General features: G+C 35.1%; 2 protein-coding genes across 2 annotated transcripts; both read left to right on the top strand.

Annotated features, from left to right (window-relative positions):
- Window positions 1-1,885: 1,885 nt before the first annotated feature.
- On the top strand, window positions 1,886-4,004 carry LOC129280760 (uncharacterized). The gene is made up of 4 exons (XM_064095619.1): window positions 1,886-1,897; window positions 2,541-2,598; window positions 3,229-3,462; window positions 3,911-4,004. Exons 1-4 carry the CDS (start codon window positions 1,886-1,888, stop codon window positions 3,976-3,978), a joined length of 372 nt encoding a protein of 123 aa, XP_063951689.1. The 3' UTR covers window positions 3,979-4,004.
- Window positions 4,005-10,492: 6,488 nt separating this feature from the next.
- LOC129280580 (uncharacterized) lies at window positions 10,493-18,593 on the top strand. Its single transcript, XM_064095618.1, has 4 exons — window positions 10,493-10,504; window positions 11,788-11,902; window positions 12,283-12,516; window positions 18,526-18,593. Exons 1-4 carry the CDS (start codon window positions 10,493-10,495, stop codon window positions 18,591-18,593), a joined length of 429 nt encoding a protein of 142 aa, XP_063951688.1.
- Window positions 18,594-19,701: the final 1,108 nt, after the last annotated feature.

Raw genomic sequence — 19,701 nt, 5'->3', positions numbered from 1 at the left:
TACCTTTTAAAGTAAATGAAACAATTATGATTGGCATTAGCCGACAGTCATTGGCTTCTAGAGTAGTTGGTCGATCTACTGTATAGGACCTAATACTTTCCATCAAATATTTTTTAACAACTGCTTAGTGTTTTTAATATTGAGAAATATTATAATTAAATAAACAAGTCTAGTACTCCACGCTAATATATGAAAATGTATTTAAAAAGTCATATTGGTTAGTGCGAAATTCACCCATTAAATAAGCTGATCATTGATATGATTTTTCTTTAATATATAAAAGTTAACAAGTGGGTATACTCGAATATTTTTGTTATTGCATTGATCAAAGATAGATCCAAATTGCTAAACGCATTATACATTACATTATCATTAGAGCTAGATTTTGTACATAACCCAGTCAAAAGTGACATCTAGTACCATAAGTGATGTAACGAGTGGCACGTGTCACCCACTAAAAAATAGATGAATAAAAAAAATTAAAAAAAAGACCAAAAAAAATCGACAAGGAAAAAAAAAATATTGAATATAGTAAAATAAAATAAAAACGTGGGAAAGGGAGAGAAAGACCGGGAAAGAAAGAAATTTATGGTCGGGAAAAAAGAAATATAAGTTTTTTTTTCAGAATTTGATGAGACACAATTTGCTTGGGGTCTATGTGTTCACCACTCCTCCCGGAGCACGCATTGCCTGTTAAATTTGATCATGTTCCGCTTCCAAGGGGATTAAATGGCGCTTGAAACATTCGGTTTTCAAATTAATATCAAATGTTTCTCCTCGCGCTTCAAACTCGTTATTTCATTCAGTTACATACGCATCTTTTTCATGATTACTATGTGCTTAAAAATGTTCCCTTTTTAGGACTGAATATAAAAGAAAATTCAGCTCGCGCTTCGTGCTCGCCTTTGTTTTTATAAAGATTAATTCCTAAAGACAGTCCTTTCAAAATTTCAAAATGTCAAAAATTTTCAGCTTACGCTTCGCGCTCGAATAATTTGATTAGTGAAACTCCATGATCTTAATAAATTCGTAGAAACAGTAAAATGTGTCCATTTTCGAATCCTGTATGATTTTATCATTTATATCAAATAGACTTTTATTCATAAAACTATGCATTGATATCGTACTGGTGCTTTTTAATGAGGAACATGCATATAAAAAGTAACAAAATTGACGTCGATATAAGAAATAAAATATAAGGTCGTCTGAACCGTGGCTCTGACACACCATCCGTTAAATCATCACTGATTCTTAAAAAAAAATTAACGACATAAGACCTCTTTGTATATTCCCATTTCTTCACAATGATTCATAATAGACTAAAACACCAGCTAATTCGCTTTATACAGCAAAATAAAACATTCAAACAAGAAATCTGTCGGCAAATGACTCTCATTGTTTCGTTTACTTTCAAAGGTAAAGGAAACAAGATAATTAATAGACCGTGTCAATTACATTTAGGTGAGACTGAGGGAGAGAGAAAGAGAGAGAGAGAGAGATACAGTCCTTGGATCTTTTACAAACGTATTAGTTGGTCGTTCACTCGTTTTGTTTGTTTATTCTTTTTATTTTAACCTTTCAAATTGTCAACTTCATCTTAATGGTATAGATATTAATTACGCATATAATTAGAAACGTAATTCGTAATGACAGTTTTACCTATCACAAACAAATTACGCAATATGTCCTTTTGTTCAAATCTTAAACTGTCATAATTATCATATCATATTGTAATCTCGCAATCGTGAAAGACAAACATTTCCTACCTAAATTTTGATTATGTTGAAATACTATAAAAGGGGAAAAATACAGTCATTAATCACTCACCCATCAGCATTCGAAATACCTTTTTTTTCAAAGCTCTTGACTCAGCAAAACTCCTGAAATGGCTCAATCGGTAAGTACAATATTATTTTTCCAATTATTCCAGCAGATACTGTTTAAACTGCGTAAACCTGATTTAGTTTTAACTGGATATAATAAGAAAAAAAGAATGAATTTGATAACATGGATTTTGAATTCTTTCTGAAAATGTTGACAGTAAAATAGAAATAGATATCTGTATTATACCAAAACAGAGGTTTTTTATGATCTCACAATTCGGGGTATACCTTTATGTTTTTGTCCGCCAATGGTATATGCTATTAAATTTCATTTATTTTAATCATTAGGTTTATAATCTTTGAATTCCTTCAATTTTACAATTTTTATATTTTTTTATGTTATATCTTTTTTTATTCCATTTAATTATCACTCTTCATCCTGTTTTATTTTATTACTTATTTTATTTATTTATTCCTTTCCCTTTTTTTTTTTTTGGGGGGGGGGTGTTATTTCTCTTCCGAGATCTATTTGTAAAGAAATAAAGTCTAATTTTAATGAACAAGGGAATTGACCCGCAAAGATCCTCAAAGTTGTTTCCAAAAAGACAGTCTTACCTAAATTTCAATTAATTCTTTGAATATTTACGTTATCATTTAAAGCTATGATGTTAGAGTATACAAATGAATTGAATATTTTATTTATTTTCCTTTCTACAGGTAAAAACATTTTGCGTTTGTTTGTGTCTCGTTGCAGTTTTTGCGATGGCAGTCAAAGGTATATATTTTTTAATTTTTCATTTAAAAATCAATAGAGAAAAAGAGGGATTTATCGAAATTTGCAGATATATTTCTCATTTGGGTATATATCATGATCATTTTGAAATCACTTTTATATATGATACATCTATGTTTGGGAAATGTTAAATTTTTTTCCACATTACACAGCAAAACTTGTCAATTTGTTCATTTTGGTGCAATAATATTGGTTTTATCATGATGGTGCAGATCATTATTGCAATATAAATCATAGGTTTGTTACAGTGGCGTACAGACGGGGGGGGGGGGGGGTTCTTGGGACGCTTGCTACCCTCAATTTTTTTACGAACAAGAGAAAAAGGAAAGAAAGAGAGAAGGATGAAATATATTATTTTTTAAATATTATGTCAAAATCTATCACAAAATAGGATTTTGAAAATAAAAATGACGACACTTGCTCTCTCGCTTCGCTCGCTCGAAACATTTATATATATATATATATATATATATATATATATATATATATAAAATCCCGATACGCCATACCTTGCCACCTCAATTTTTTGGCTTAAATCTCCACTGGTTATTTATTTGTGTTACTGGTAAATTCAACGCAAAATCATGATTTGATAATTTCCTTTATTTTTAGCACAAACTACCGATCGCACTGCACAGTTCGAAGCCCTATGTGACAGATACAGGCAGGTGGTTGACACGTGTGAAGAAGATCTAAGAGGAGTTCTTACTCTTACTGAACAGGAATTGTTTGATGGAGCTGAGAATAACATGGTGTGTCTGGTAGAGGAAGGAGAGCAGAATAGCGCTGATGCCTGTGAAATCTTGGAAAAAATTTGCCTTGAAGTTGTCGACTGTTCCTCTACAGGTAAGTATCTTCAAATCTCCTAATGCCATATGTAAAGATTTTTAAAAATACTTTTGTTGACACTTTGTGATATCGTCCAAATGTATTTATGACACGCATGCAAAGGATCATCTTATAGATTGTTCCTCTTCTCCGTTTATCATAGTTGAACTCACTGAAAGTTTTGATTAGAATTTCCATCATAATTATTAGTATTTTAATTCTCTCTCTCTCTTTTACAATTTTCTTGTCTTCTTTATTCACATATCAAACAAAATATTTAGGTTATTATGATTTCTCCTTTGCCAAACTATAAAACACAAACCGATATAAAGTATTTCGAACTAAATATATGTTATCCTTGAATATAGAGAATATATTCATGTTTATTTGATATGCATACAGATTAATCTTAGGAGTTTCTTCGTATGTTAATAATCATTATCATTTTTCTTTTCGTTACTTGCAGCTCGTTTCAGACGTTCTTCGTCTGTTTCTGCCGAATCGTCATCCGTTGAATCTAGTGAAACAGACTGAGGCGGTCATCGCAGGTCAAGGGTCGAAACTCAGAACCACATCTTCCCTTTGCCTTTTTGCAATGTGTATGAAGATCACTTTTGATTGATGTCATTAATATTCATTCATTGACTTATATAAAATGACACTTTAAGATGCTGCTTGTTGCTTGTTTGTATCTCTTCCATTCACTAATATATTTAAATTAAAATTCTAACCAAATATTGAAAAATCTTATAATTTGTCTCAATCATTCTCATAAGTTTGATTACTTTTGGTAGGATTGTTGGAGAAAAGTAATTGGAAGTTGAAAAGTGAAAGAAATACATATACTTAAGAAAACTTAATTAATTGATAATTGTGTAAATGAGGTGGATTGTGAGACAACTTCCAAGTGGACAATGGAATTATCCGGGGAGGGGTTCCATAATAGTAAAGTGCCTCTTTGTATATATCCTGTTAGAGTATAGTGCAAGGTAAGGAAATGATAATGGGAATTTCCTTCGCCATCTAAAGATCCTACAGAGAGTCTAAATAAAAAAGCTGGTGTGTGTGTGTGGTTATGTGTACATGTACCTGTGAAATTAGGGAGAGAGAAAGATAGAGAGGGGGCGAAGAAAGAAAGAGGTACTAGGAGGATTAAAAGAGAGGGGGTGAAATAAAAATAATTTGAGAGACAACCAATATACAGTATAGAGAGGGGGTGGCAGTGAGTCAGGTGGATGTGCGCGATGAAGAGCTGAAATAATACAAAATGAAGAGTGGAAAAGCTAATGCATGAGTATGCAAAAGGTGGGTGTGTTATATTTATGTTGGTGTGTGTGTGGGGGTGAGAGAGAGAGTTATAGAGACAGACAGACATAAATAAGAGAAAGAGAGATACGTGGAAAGAGAAAGATGAAATATGATATTAATGGAACAAAGAGAGAGAGAGAGAGAGAGAGACAAAGAAGGAAAGTATATTATGTTACGATACTGCAACAAATAACAATGAAAATTTAGTTTTAAATTTGATTTCCTTTTTGTTTTATCTAATACAGGAAATATAACAATCTTTAACTAACAAAATATAAATAAATATTGATCTTACATCTCTTGAAGTGTCAGATTTGCAATCCAAAGTTATGATAGTATATCCAAATAAAATCCAAGTTGGTTGGCGAAGATTCCTTAAATTACAGTTCACAATGATGGCGATGATGAAATTGATGTTAAAGCACGATGAATAACAAAAGTCACTGTAACGAGTTGAAATGTCTGTGAAGACGATGTTGATGATGATTAACAGTCAATTTCAGCAATCCATGGGTTGAAAAGCGTTCATTGAAACAGGTTGATGATCTCGATGAGAACTGAGAATTCCTCTCTCAAAGTAACTGCAAACAGTTCATTGATGGCGTGCAAGTAATTCCACAGAAGAAAATGTTATATTCCAGTTGGAAATAAACTATGCTCTGACATAAAGTCTGGTGTGAAACTCTGAGTTCTGATCTGATATGATGTGATCTCCTTGAAGAAACTGCCAGCTTATATATAAATTATTCACTATTCTGGAAGCTTCTAGTATTCACTATTCTTGAAGCTTCTAGTATTGTCTACAAAAGAACATTCTGCCAATTTCTAGAGCAGTCTAATTTTATAAGACTCTTGAATGACCTAAGTGAAATTAACAATGTCAACAACATAGCTAATCCTATTGTCATTTTCACTGCCACCAGCAGTCTATTGTCTATTGTCTTTGGACATTCCAGAAATAACAAAGATTACTCAAAGATTACTCATGTCTAACAAAGCTTTACTGAGACATTCTGGAATATTCTTAATCATTCTATGCTATGAATATCCTTAAAGAGGAAATAACTAAATAAATGAATGTTATTGGTCTTACGATTCTTCTTATATATAACAATAATATATATATACAACGTTAAATGGCTTTCAGTAGTGTCTGTGGCAAAAAATAACAGTAAGCAATTATTATTTTGTTTCTGAAAAAAAATTTGCCCCTTTTTTTCTTTCAATTCCAAATTTTTGATTTTCTATATATCTATGTATATTTACGATCATGTCTTTGAATCAATCATCCAAATGAATTAATTTTGTTCTGTTTATAATACTTTATAAAATGATTTCGATTCCTTTTTAATAATTGATTCATAAACTGCAGTTACCTCTTGAGTGCAATTTTAGTAAATTTCCACTCTCAAGTTAATTCTAATAGTCTAGGAGATTGATGAAAAAAATGTTCAGATTGTGATAAAAGCATGAAACTGTCACACATGATCAAAATAACATTCCGAACATCATCAACTGTGGTGCCGAAAATGAACTCTAATTAGAAAAGCAGCGGCTGTTAGGAAACGTATTTTCATCAGCAACCAGAACATAGGATGCCTATGGGCCAATGATATTAAATGATTATGATGCAATTAAACATTTAAAACTTCAAATCTCCTATAAAAATTACTTTTCAAACTGCGTTGCCATGGTAACAGCATATTACAATTAATCTGTAAACATCTTGCGGATTGAACTACGTCTTCCTTCTATGCCCGTTAAATTTGGTACACACATAATGTCTAGAGCGAAAGAGATGAAAGGCACACTCTTCGCATTTGTCAGAAATTGTGTTGCCATGGTTACCACATACTATGGCCAAAAAGTCAAGAAAACTCATTGCGGATTAAAGTACTTCCCCATTTTTTAGCCAGTGCTCATGGAAGTTAGCACACACCATACTTCAAGTGAAATATACAATAAGATAGGGCCTACTGATGAAAGAAAAAGTCACCACCAAGAACTCAAAGAGACAAGTGGAACGCATCTGGCAGTCTTGTCTGTATAACGCCATTCAATATAACGGTTGTGCTGTCTTTGAAAAGACGAATAATTAATCAAAAATAGCACCATTCACAAGGGGTGGCAACAAATGGATTTTAAATTTAAATTTGCTTTATTTCATTTTCAACAGAATAAAAAAATGGTCGTAAATAATTCCAATGACATTTGCAAATGAAACTTATAACAATACAAATTGAGGTAGGTACAATGTATTATAATATTGTTCATAAATAAAACAAATTATTATATAAAAGCAAAGTAATATTCACATTATAAAGATCTGAAGAAATGGAGGGATCCACTAAAAATCAAATGCTTGAAGTGTGTGGGCCCCCTCTAAAAAATATTGTAGAATTGTTTACTCAGCAATAGGGGTGGTATCTGCCCTTACCTAGCATTCGTTGCTAATGAAAGTGTTGAATATTTTGGCACCACTCCTGAAAATAATCAATATGAGGTGAAGAATGATTGGCCAAGTTTTATGCTTTAATCATTTTCTGAGCAAAAGTGCCTTTTTGGGGTAACCAATCGCCTATACTATAAAGAAAGAGAAAAAAACAAGCATAGCGCTGAAAATCTCATCAAAATCTGGTTTAAAATCGATTTAACATTAGTTTTCGCCCAATTCTGTTTTGGCTAACTATCATGTTTGTTATTAATACTATGTGTTCATGTAGATAAAGATATACATACTTCTTAAAGAAACACAGACTGCCAGAATGGCCCATACGCGGTTCTCTTAATAAAAAAAATGAAAATTTTATCTTCAAAGTAAGTAATGATTTACAAAACGATGTGAAGAATACGCAGACAAAATGGGATCAGTCAAATATTATGCTCACTGGCGGACCCAGGGGGGGGGCACAGCCGGCCCGTGCCCCCCCCTTTTAAGAGTCACAATTAAAATTTGTAATGTAAAAATGCCGTTAAAATAAAGTGTGCCCCCGTTTTTTTTTTGTATTTTTTTTGCTTGTCAAATTTTTTTCGTGGATGAAATGTCCTTATTCATTGGTAAAAAACCTTTTTGTTTTTTGCTTGTCCTCGGGAAATGTGCTTCCCCTTTTGGAAAATCCTGGATCCGCCCCTGGTTGTGCTATTCAAAATTTTAGACTGTTCTAAGTATTTAACATTCCTTGGCAATTTCGGTTTATTTAACAAAAAATGATCTCCATATTAGTGAAGCAGATCTTTTTGAAGCGTCCATTCAGTAAAAAAAAAAAAATACAACGTATATACACTCGCTATGGGTTTTTTAACGATTCTGGTTTTATTGAATACTTTTTTCCCCTTAAATTTGGCCCCATTTTATCTTTAAAGCTGCAGTCCGACACGAAATATCATTTTATTTTCAGGAACTTTCGATACCATTAATTATTCTATTATTCTCTTACTGTTAAGATCAAACGTGTGGCTTGCCATTTGCCTGGTTCAGGAATACTATGAGCAAGACAGCACAGTTTGTCTTGAATAATCATATGGTGTTATTTCTTTCATTTTTTTTTATTCTGCAAAGTTAGAGCTGAATTAACATTACCTGTACCATTTTAAAACTAGAAACCCGAAATTATACGCAGAGCAGGAAATAAATTTTACCTTCTCTGTCCTGTGCTCTACTTTCATGTCCAAATGAAATGAAATCCAAACTTTAACAGCCAGCAGACAAAATGTATTAAAGAGTCGAACATTTGTCTCAATATATTATTTTTCACTGTCCACTGAAGTGATGAAAGTATCCAAGTCAGTATACTGACCAAATTGCTTACAATTATGTGGCATGAGCATAATTACAACATGAAGGCAAAATACATTCATTCGACCCAATCCATTCCCAAGATTTTTGAATCGATATAGCTGATTGACAAAAGTGTAATTTGCCATTTGACACTGATTCTAGGAAGGGTAATCACTGAACTTCCTTTGCTAAATGCAAAAGAATTATCACTTAACTTTTGGAATTATGTGACTAGCTGAAGTATTAGGGCTATTCAACGTTTCACGTGATAAAAAACATCTCGTCACGAGATGATTTATTTTCGAAATGAGACGGTCGGCATACCGTTTTTTCCTGGGCCCCGTCTTACAAAGAGTTACGATTGATCCAATCAACCACAACTATGGAAAGCCAGCAACGTCAACATCTAACATACATGTTTGTTCAAAATATTTTCTAGATATGATGCATATTTTCTTACCTCCACTGTTTTCTTGACAATTCAGTATGCTTCTTTTTGTTTTCAAAGGACCAATTAGCAAATTTCCTAAAGAAAAAATTATGACAATGATGGATTTCCATATACGTGAAAGTGACCGGATCAATCGTAACACTTTGTAAGACGGTGCCCTGGTCAGATATGCAATACAAGTCCTATCTCCTATCCTCTAGGAGTAAAAATTAGACCCTCCGATTTCATCTTTATTTTTATGTTCTTTTTTTAATTGCTATTTTAGCACAATGGGGGAAATGTTTACGCTCCTGGCATCAGTACCATTTTTATCAAGACAATGGACCAAATTGGTTCACAAGCTGTAATAAGATAGGTTTTCTAGTTTGTTTGTTTGTTATATCAATGTATTTGGCCAACTGTGAAATACCAGTCGCTAATGGACGCATTGTTGTTTTTAGTTTTATCTAATGGAAACCCAATTCAAAAGAATATATGAATAATCAAGACATCAAAGTTGGTGCTTATCTCATTAAATATCAAACCACCTCGTCACTTTAGTACAAATGACCTTCTTCTGATCATGCGCAGAATGGAACTCCGAACTGGCTCCGAATTGTGGCGCAAGCAAGGTGTCGATGAAAGTTGATGAGTTACTCAGTTATGTAAAATAGATATCACAATAATATATCACGTATTCCTGATATAACTGACCTTTGAACTTCGGTTACCCTTTTTTAAAAGAAACACCCTTTAATTATGTATCTCTGATTTGTATGTTGAAAAAAAAATGGATACAGAAATGAAATAAACCAAAAATAAATCAAAATTAAAACCAAAATGGTTATCTTCACTGTGGCTCTGACGCACCATCCGTTAAGTCATCCTTAATTCTTTAAATTTTGTGAAAGACGTGAGACCTCCTGTTGTATCCCCATTTCTTCACAATGGTCATGACGATTGACACTAGACTACAACACAAGTTAATTCACTGTATTTCCAAATGAAAACTTCAAACAAGCGATCGGTCGCCAAATGACTCTCATTGTTTCATTTACTTTCAAAGGTAAATAAAAACAACATTATTAATCGACAGTGTCAATTCCCTTTAGGTGAGACTGAGGGAGATAGTAGGGGGGGGGGAAGATAATCATTGGATCTCAATACAAACGTATTAGTTGGTCGTTCATTCGTTTTATTTTATTTTATTTTTATTTTGACCTTTCAAACTGTCAACTTCATATTAATGGTGCAGATATTAATTACGCATATATTTAGAAACGAAATTCGTAATGACAGTTTTACCTTTCACAAGCAAATTACGTAAAATATCCCTTTGTTCAAATCTTAAACTGTCATAATTATCATATCATATTGTAATCTCGCAATCATAAAAGCCAAACATTTCCTACCTAAATTTTGATTATGTTGAAATACTATAAAAGGGAGAAAATACAGTCATTAATCACTCACTCATCAGCATTCGAAAAAAATATTTTTTTCAAAGCTCTTGACTCAGCAAAACTCCTGAAATGGCTCAATCGGTAAGTCCAATATTATTTTTCAAATTATTCCAGCAGAGACTGTTCTAACTGTGTAAATCTGATATTATGGATATAATGAGAAAAAAAGAACGAATTTGATGACATGGGCCTTAATTTCTTTCTGAAAGTGTTTACAGTGAAATAGAAATAGATATATGTATTATACCAAAGCAGAGGTTTATATACGATCTCACAATTCGGGGTATACCTTTATGTTTTTGTCCGCCAATGGTATATGCTATTAAATTCCATCTATTTTAATCATTAGGTTTATTATCTTTGAATTCCTTCAATTTTACAATTTTTATATTATTTTATGTTATATTTTTTTAATTCCATTTAATTATCACTCTTCATCCTGTTTTATTTTATTACTTATTTTATTTATTTATTCCTTTCCTTTTTTTTGAGGGGGGGGGGGTGTTATTTATCTTGCGAGATCTATGTAAAGAAATAAAGTCTAATTTTAATGAACAAGGGAATTTACCCGAAAAGATCCTTAAAGTTGTTTCCAAAAAGACAGTCTTACCTAAATTTCAATTAATTCTTGGATTATTTAAACTATGATGTTAGAGTATGCAAATGAATTGAATATTTTATTTATTTTCCCTTCTACAGGTAAAAACTTTTTGCGTTTGTTTGTGTCTCGTTGCAGTTTTTGCGATGGCAGCCAAAGGTATATATTTTTTTCATTTTTTCATTTAAGAATTAATAGAGAAAAATCGAAATTTGCAGATATATTCCTCACTTGGGTATAGTTCATCATTTTGAAATCGCTTTTATATATGATACATCTATGTTTGGGGGATGTTAATATTTTCCCCACATTTCACAACCAAACTTGTCAATTTGTTCATTTTGGTGCAATGATTTTGGTTTTATCATGATGGTGCAGATTATTATTGCACAATATAAATCATAGATTTGTTACTGAACTGAACTGAATTTATTACCAAATAATGTCAAAATACATTGATACAGGGTAAATTGTCATATAAACTTTAATGGTAATAGGACTCCACAAAAATAGCAAGTACTGCTAGTGGACGTGGAGACCCTATCCTACAATATACATAATCATAATTGATAGCATGAACGTTTAAATAGTAAGTTAACAAATCATGCTCTTCGACAAATAACATAACTAGTGTATAAAACAAAATAATAGGTCTAGCACAATAGGGTAAAAGCAAGAATTGCATACAAATGAATTAAAACATATATACAATATTTACAAATGATTGAGGAACTCATGAATATTCTTGTATGAAAATGTTTTTAAGAGCTCTGCGGAAGGAATTACAGATTTAAGCCGTTTTACTTCATCAGGAAGGCTATTCCAGATTTGTGAACCCATAAATGAGATTGAAGTTTTGCCATGTTCTGTCCTCACCATTGGTAAGAATAGAGCTGATTGTTTTTGTCTTGTACTATATTGATTCTCACTGGCGCACAGACGGGGGGGGGGGGGGGGGTCATGGGGGCGCTTGCCATCCTCAAAAGTTTTACGAACAAGACAAAAAGGAAAGGAAAGAAAGAGAGAAGGATGAAATATATTATTTTCTAAATGTTATGTCAAAATTATCACAAAAAAAGGATTTTGAAAATAAAAATGACGACATTTTTGCACGCTCGCTTTTATATGTATAATTTTTTTTCCCGATACGCCATATTTTGCCACCTCAATTCTTTTGGGCTTATTGCTCCACTGGTTATTCATTTATGTTACTGGTAAATTCAACGAAAAATCATGATTTGATAATTTCCTTGATTTGTAGCCCAAACTACTGATCGCACTGCACAGTTCGAAGCCCTATGTGACAGATACAGGCAGGTGGTTGACACGTGTGAAGAAGATCTAAGAGGACGCCTTACCCTTACTGAACAGGAATTGTTTGATGGAGCTGAGAATAATATGGTGTGTTTGGTAGAGGAAGGAGAGCAGAATAGCGCTTATGCCTGTGAAATCTTGGAAAAAATTTGCCTTGAAGTTGTCGACTGTTCATCTACAGGTAAGTAATATCTTCAAATACCCTTATGCCATTGTTTGTACTTTTGTTGACACTGTGATCTCGTCCAAATGCATTTATGACACACATGCAAAAGATCCTCTTATAGATTGTTCCTCTTCTCGGTTTACATAGTTGAACTCACTGAAACTTTTGAATAGAATTAGCATTTCCATCATAATTATCAGCATTTTAATTCTCTTTCTCTCTTTTACAATTTTCTGGCCTTCTTTATTCACATATCAAACGAAATATCTCCCAGGTAACAAGCCAACGTTGGCTCCACGTTGGAAACTTGAAAGTCGTTGGACGTTGGGAAAACTTGATGGATTAACGTTGAATCGACGTTGGAAACTAGTTTGATGGAAAGATGATGGACAATCAACAATGACACGACGTTGGCAACGTTGGAAACTTGTTAGTCGGAGAGTTGTTGGACAGTCGACAATGTCACAACGTTGGAAACACGTTTGATTGGATAGTTGTTGAACAGCCAGCAAAGGCACAACGTTGGCAACGTTGGAAACTAGTTCGCTGGAAAGTTGTTGAACAACCGACAATGGCACAACGTTGACAAAGTTGGAAACTAGTTTGTTGGAGATTTGTTGGACGGTCGACAATGGCACAACGTTGGAGACTAGTAAGTTGGAGAGTTGTTGGACAGTCGACAATGTCACAACGTTGGAGACACGTTTGATTGGATAGTTGTTGACAGCCAGCAAAGACACAACGTTGGCAACGTTGGAAACTAGTTCGCTGGAAAGTTGTTGAACAACCGACAATGGCACAACGTTGACAAAGTTGGAAACTAGTTTGTTGGAGATTTGTTGGACGGTCGACAATGGCACAACGTTGGAGACTAGTAAGTTGGAGAGTTGTTGGACAGTCGACAATGTCACAACGTTGGAGACACGTTTGATTGGATAGTTGTTGACAGCCAGCAAAGACACAACGTTGGCAACGTTGGAAACTAGTTCGCTGGAAAGTTGTTGAACAATCAACAATGACACGACGTTGGCAACGTTGGAAACTTGTTAGTTGGAGAGTTGTTGGACAGTCGACAATGGCACAACGATGGAAATTAGTAGGTTGGAGATTAGTTGGATAGTCAACGATGACACAAGGTTGGCAACGTTGGAAACTAGTTCGATGGAAAGTTGTTGAACAACCAACTATGGCACAACGTTGTCAAAGCTAGAAACTAGTTCGATGGAGATTTGTTGGATAGTCGACGATGGCACAACGTTGGAAACTGGTAGATTGGAGATTAGTTAGATAGTATACAATGACACAACGTTGATAAAGCTGGAAACTAGTTAGATGGAAAGTCGTTGAACAACTGACACTGGCACAACGTTGGAAACTGGTAGATTGGAGATCAGTAGGATAGTCGACGATGACACAACGTTGGCAACGTTGGAAAGTTGTTGAACAACAGACAATGGCACAACATTGGAAACTAGTGTGTTGGAGATTTGTTGGACAGCCAACAACGTCACAACGTTGGAAACGCGTGTTTGATTGGATAGGTGTTGAACAGCCAACAAAGGCACAGCGTTGACTACGTCGGAAACTAGTTCGATGGAGAGTTGCTGAACAACCGACAAAGGAACAACGTTGGAAACTATTTTCTTGGAGATTTGTTGGACAGTCGACAATGGCACAACGTTGACAAAGTTGGAAACTAGTTTGATGGAGAGTTGTTGAACAACGGACAATGGCACAACGTGGACAGCGTAATTGGAATAGTTTATTGGACAGTTAACATTGACACAATGTTGGAAACTATAGTTTGTTGGATATTTGTTTGACAGTCAACATAATATCCTGGCATAATATACACAGTGTTGAGAACGTTAGAAACTGGTTCATTGGAGAATTGATAATTGATAAAGTTGGCGGAGTACAGCAAGTCTGCATATGCCGACTTAACCCAAGACAAGACAAGACTACTGGCATAATTTCCAATGGGGCCAAGGGGGGGGGGGTCGATCAAGTAAGTTTGCTTGTCTATCCATGTCACCCTTGGTATCCCCCAGCAATAAGGGGAAAAGAAATCGAGAGAGAAGGAAAATAATGGGAAGGGAAAGAGGAACTAAAACTAAGTCTAAGGGGAAAACAAAAATAAAGATGGGGTAGAATAGAGAGGCTGCATGCACCTGGGGATGCAAATGTGTCGATTAATATAGAAAATAAAGAAGAAAAACAAGAAAAAAAATGTAGTTCAAGACCAGAATTTCCAGAAACGCCCTCGTCGATCCTTTGCAGCTGGCAAGGCCTTTCACAGTAAGTACGAGATATGTCATAGGCCTACCGTCACATAACTAGAAGAAATTGAAGAAGGAAATACAAGCATCAAATGTGCCTATTTAAAAATACCATACTATTCTGATGCGCAGAATTAGTCGCGACGTCGGACTCCTGTCATGTCTGTGTAGTCTGCTTCCTTCAATTTTGAACTTGAAGAATCTGGCAGAATTTGGACTGGATAGTGGATATAGATAAGTAAATTCCAGAATATCTAGTGATCTGGAACAGTACTTATAAGCTGTATATTTAGGACCTACAATCTACAGTTGAATTTTCTTTGCACTTGCAGATAATCGGTAACTGCAACCATTGATCCCCTCCGAAAGATCCCGGAGTCAGCTTCTGTGTGCGTACAGTCCGACGCTAGTATATTCGTGTACTGTAAGTAGTAGTAAAGTAGTACTTAACACTAGTCACTGCACAGTATAACATACTAACTAACCTCGTAATTAGCTTGTGTGAGTGACTAATACTAACCTCGCAATACGTGTGAGTGGGAACGAGTATGCGATACCAATGGCAAGGCAACAGTCATTGGATGATTTTCAAAATTCAAGTACGTACAGTGTTGAAATCTGGTGTTGGTGTAACCCAGTATACTAATACTAACCTGGCAATACGTGTGAGTGTAACCCAGGGAGCTCCGGCCCGCTGCGCGGGCCGGAGCCCAGGGGCTTACCGTGTAATTCACCATACCCACGGTAGTAGCGTGAAGTATGGTCTAAATATTAAATAATTATCCGAATAAATAGTTAAAACAGAAATTAAGCACTTACCACGATTATATGGATGAAGGTCTAACGAGTGGCAGCTTCCTGACATCGATTCGAGGCACAGACTGGAACCTAAAAAAACGAAAAGTTCTGTCGCGGTAGCTCTCCTCTTTCAGAATTCAAAACAAAATGGCCGATTGAGACCTCGATGTCAGGAAGCTGCCAATCGTTAGACCTTCATCCATATAATCGTGGTAAGTGCTTAATTTCTGTTTTAACTATTTATCCGGATAATTATTTAGACCATACTTCACGCTACTACCGTGGGTATGGTGAATTACACGGTAAGCCCCTGGGCTCCGGCCCGCTGAGCGGGCTGGAGCTCCCTGGGTTAGTGTTGGTGTTGTGACAACACCGTACTTGAATCAGGCTGGTGTTAAGATTGACCTAGGAAAATATGGTGTATTTCCGGCAGTTTGTGTTGAAGGCTGGTGTTGATTGTCATCTGCTGAACCCAACACTGCACTGTGGCTGCATGGTGTTGATGATCTACAAGCAATTTCCCCATTCAGCAACACCGACGTACCCCAGGGATTGGGAGAATCGTGATTTAAAGTTCAGTGTTGGTGTTGATGAACTGTAGCTATTACGAACAGGGGGCGAACACGACGAACCATCTCCGTAAAATTATCTTTTACATTTAAGATGAGAGCAAATCATTAGAGTTTTACTACATTTCAATGAAAAATAATATTACGCTTGGTGTTGGAGCTCAGTTCAGCAGCCCTTTCACGCACTCAACACCGTACACCGTACTTGAAATCACCCAAATGACTTGCTACCTGGCATTCCTGCCTTATTTATTATACGCTGCCTTGAATTGACTTGGTCGGTCCTGCCTGGCCTAGCCTGGACCGAGTGTTTTCCAACTGCAGTCAAACCTGTAGTTGCTATGTGAGGCATGCTACACTTGACGCTGAAATATCATTTAATAGTTATGGCACGAGCGAGACTAGGCCATGGCCATGCATATTGAGATATCAGTTGACTTCTATCTTAATCAAAAAGAGGCACTCTTTAGTTACAGTAGGCAGTAGCTACGTTACTCTGAGTGAGGCCAAGTTACGCGACCTCCTTTTTTGATTTTGTAAATACTGAGAGACTGCAATTACACATGTGAGTTTTTGTGATGATTACTGACGTTGCAATTGGCATTGCATACCGAGTCATTAAACAATTGTAGACAGAAACAGAGATTGCAACTCGCAAGAAAATGTAATACATCTTAATTTTTATTACATATGCATATGTTTTTTTGGTATTAGTCTTGTTTGAGAAAAAGAGGATGTCAAAAAAGTTTGAATGCTACAAAGGCCTCAATAAATATCACACGTAATTATCTTGATTTCTCTTAATTATGTGAAGAGACTTGTAACAGAAAGAATGAAAAGAAATGAATAGCTGTAATAATAGTTGTAATGTTTTTTGATAGAATCATGAACAGATTACAGATGATGATGGCACAGTGTTGAAAACTGTTTGATGGAGATGGCGCATCGTTGGATTTGTTTATAATTAGACCAACAAAGAATCAACGTTACAACAACATTTAACCGATATTAGACAAACATTGAATCAACGTTTACGCCAACGTTGGACTAACATTGGACTAAAGTTGAATCAACTTTCCATCAACATTGGACCAACATTATACCAACGTTGGATCAACGTCACCCAACGTTGGACCAACATTGGACCAACGCTGCCATACCTGCCTCATCTGGACAATGATTATGCACTCATGAATATTCATTACATCAGTAAATGACCAAAATTTTAGGTAATATTGCTATAATAATTAGAGTATTTATGTTTATTCAATATTTCCACCATGAAAAGTTTCAGAAAAGTATGTGGCTCCATTACCATATCATATATAATCAAAACATATTATTCTAAGTGAAATATTCAAGGTTAAGTGTGGAAAATGATATTAACTGTATTCTGCCAAGTATAGCAAAGTTGCTCTATATATAGGAGTCAATGACAGGTTACAGTGGATAGGTGTAGGATGATAGGAATAGGATATAGGATTAGGATGTAGGATTTTAGGATAGGATAAGACATATGATGATAAAGATTTGAGTGTAGAGTTGTAATGGTGGACTTCACCTTGAAACCAATTAATGTTTTGTTAATTACTGCCATACGTTGGAATAACGTTGGAGCAATGTTGGAGCAACGTTGTGACAACGTTGTAACAATGTTGGAGCAATGTTGCCAGACAACGTTGGAGCATTGTTGCTGGACAGCGTTGAACCAACGTTGTAAACATAGTTGGACTGACGATGTATGCAAGTGCACGTCCATCGCTGCTTCAACGTTGCCCATCAACGTTGCAGCAACGCTGTTATTGATGACTCAGCCGACATTATACCAACGTTGGAGCATTGATGGTGGACAACGTTGAACTGACGTTGGAAATGTTGTTGGTCTGACGATGTATGGACGTGCACTTCTATCGATGATACAACGTTGCTTACCAACGTTGTAGCAATGTTGTATTTGTCTATTTAGCCAACATTGGATCAACGTTGCCAGACAACGTTGAAACATTGTTGCTGGACAACGTTGAACTAACGTTGGAAATGTTGTTGGTCTGACGATGTATGCGCGTGCACTTCTATCGATGATGCAACGTTGGCCTGCCAACGTTGAGGCAACGTTGGGAAAAAAATTCCCAACGTTGATCCAACGTTGGTCCAACGCTGTATTGTTACCTGGGCTAGGTTATTATAATCTCTCCTTTTCCAAACTATAAAAAACACACCGATATACAAGTATTTCGAAGTAATTAGAATAGATATATGTTATCCTTGAATATAGAGAATATATTCATATTCATAATTTATGATATGCATACATATGAATCTAAGGAGTTTCTTCGTATGTTAATAATCATGATCATTTTTCTTTTCGTTACTTGCAGCTCGTTTCAGACGTTCTTCGTCTGTTTCTGCCGAATCGTCATCCGTTGAATCTAGTGAAACAGACTGAGGAGGTCATCGAAGGTCAAGGGTCGAAACTCAGAACCCCATCTTCCCTTTGCCTTTTTGCAATGTGTATGAAGATCACTTTTCATTGATGTCATTAATATTCATTCATTGACTTATATAAAATGACACTTTAAGATGCTGCATGTTTCTTGTTTGTATCTCTTCCATTCACTAATATATTTAAATTAAAATTCTAACCAAATATTGAAAAATCCAATAATTTGTCTCAGTCATTCTCATAAGTTTGATTACTTTTGGTAGGATTGTTGGAGAAAAGTAATTGGAAGTTGAAAAGTGAAAGAAATACATATACTTAGGAAAACTTAATTAATTGATAATTGTGTAAATGAGGTGGATTGTGACACAACTTCCAAGTGGACTATGGAATTACCCGGGGAGGGGTTCCATAATAGTAAAGTGCCTCTTTGTATATATCATGTTAGAGTATAGTGCAAAGTAAAGAAAATGATAATGTGAATTTTCTTCGCTAGCTAAAGATCCTACAGAGAGCCTAAATAAAAAGATGGTGTGTGTGTGTGTACATGTACATGAGAAATTAGGGAGAGAGAAAGATAGAGAGGGGGCGAAGAAAGAAAGAGGTACTAGGAGGATTAAAAGAGAGGGGGTGAAATAAAAATAACTTGAGAGACAACCAATATACAGTATAGAGAGGGGGTGGCAGTGAGTCAGGTGGATGTGCGCGATGAAGAGCTGAAATAATACAAAATGAAGAGTGGAAAAGCTAATGCATGAGTATGCAATAGGTGGGTGTGTTATATTTATGTTGGTGTGTGTGTGGGGGTGAGAGAGAGAGTTATAGAGACAGACAGACAGGAACAAGAGAAAGAGAGATACGTGGAAAGAGAAAGATGAAAGATGATATTAATGGAACAAAGAGAGAGAGAGAGAGACAAAGAAGGAAAGTATATTATGTTACGACACTGCAACAAATAACAATAAAAATTTAGTTTTAAATTTGATTTCCTTTTTTTATCTAATACAGGAAATATAACAATCATAAACTAACAAAACATAAATAAATATTGATCTTACATCTCTTGAAGTGTCAGATTTGCAATCCAAAGTTATAGTATATCCAAATAAAATCC

The sequence above is a fragment of the Lytechinus pictus genome, chromosome 2 (genome assembly GCF_037042905.1).
Source record: "Lytechinus pictus isolate F3 Inbred chromosome 2, Lp3.0, whole genome shotgun sequence".
Classification (NCBI taxonomy): domain Eukaryota; kingdom Metazoa; phylum Echinodermata; class Echinoidea; order Temnopleuroida; family Toxopneustidae; genus Lytechinus; species Lytechinus pictus.
The sequence above is the reverse complement of the archived record's forward strand: the minus strand, read 5'-3'. Positions and strand labels throughout refer to the sequence as shown.

What these genes read in the sequence shown, in the direction of transcription:
- LOC129280760 (XM_064095619.1), top strand. An exon ending in TTTTGCGATGGCAGTCAAAG is followed by an intron (nt 2,599 to 3,228) that starts GTATATATTTTT and finishes CTTTATTTTTAG; the next exon opens with CACAAACTACCGATCGCACT. An exon ending in TGTCGACTGTTCCTCTACAG is followed by an intron (nt 3,463 to 3,910) that starts GTAAGTATCTTC and finishes CGTTACTTGCAG; the next exon opens with CTCGTTTCAGACGTTCTTCG.
- LOC129280580 (XM_064095618.1), top strand. An exon ending in ATGTTCTGTCCTCACCATTG is followed by an intron (nt 11,903 to 12,282) that starts GTAAGAATAGAG and finishes CTTGATTTGTAG; the next exon opens with CCCAAACTACTGATCGCACT. An exon ending in TGTCGACTGTTCATCTACAG is followed by an intron (nt 12,517 to 18,525) that starts GTAAGTAATATC and finishes CGTTACTTGCAG; the next exon opens with CTCGTTTCAGACGTTCTTCG.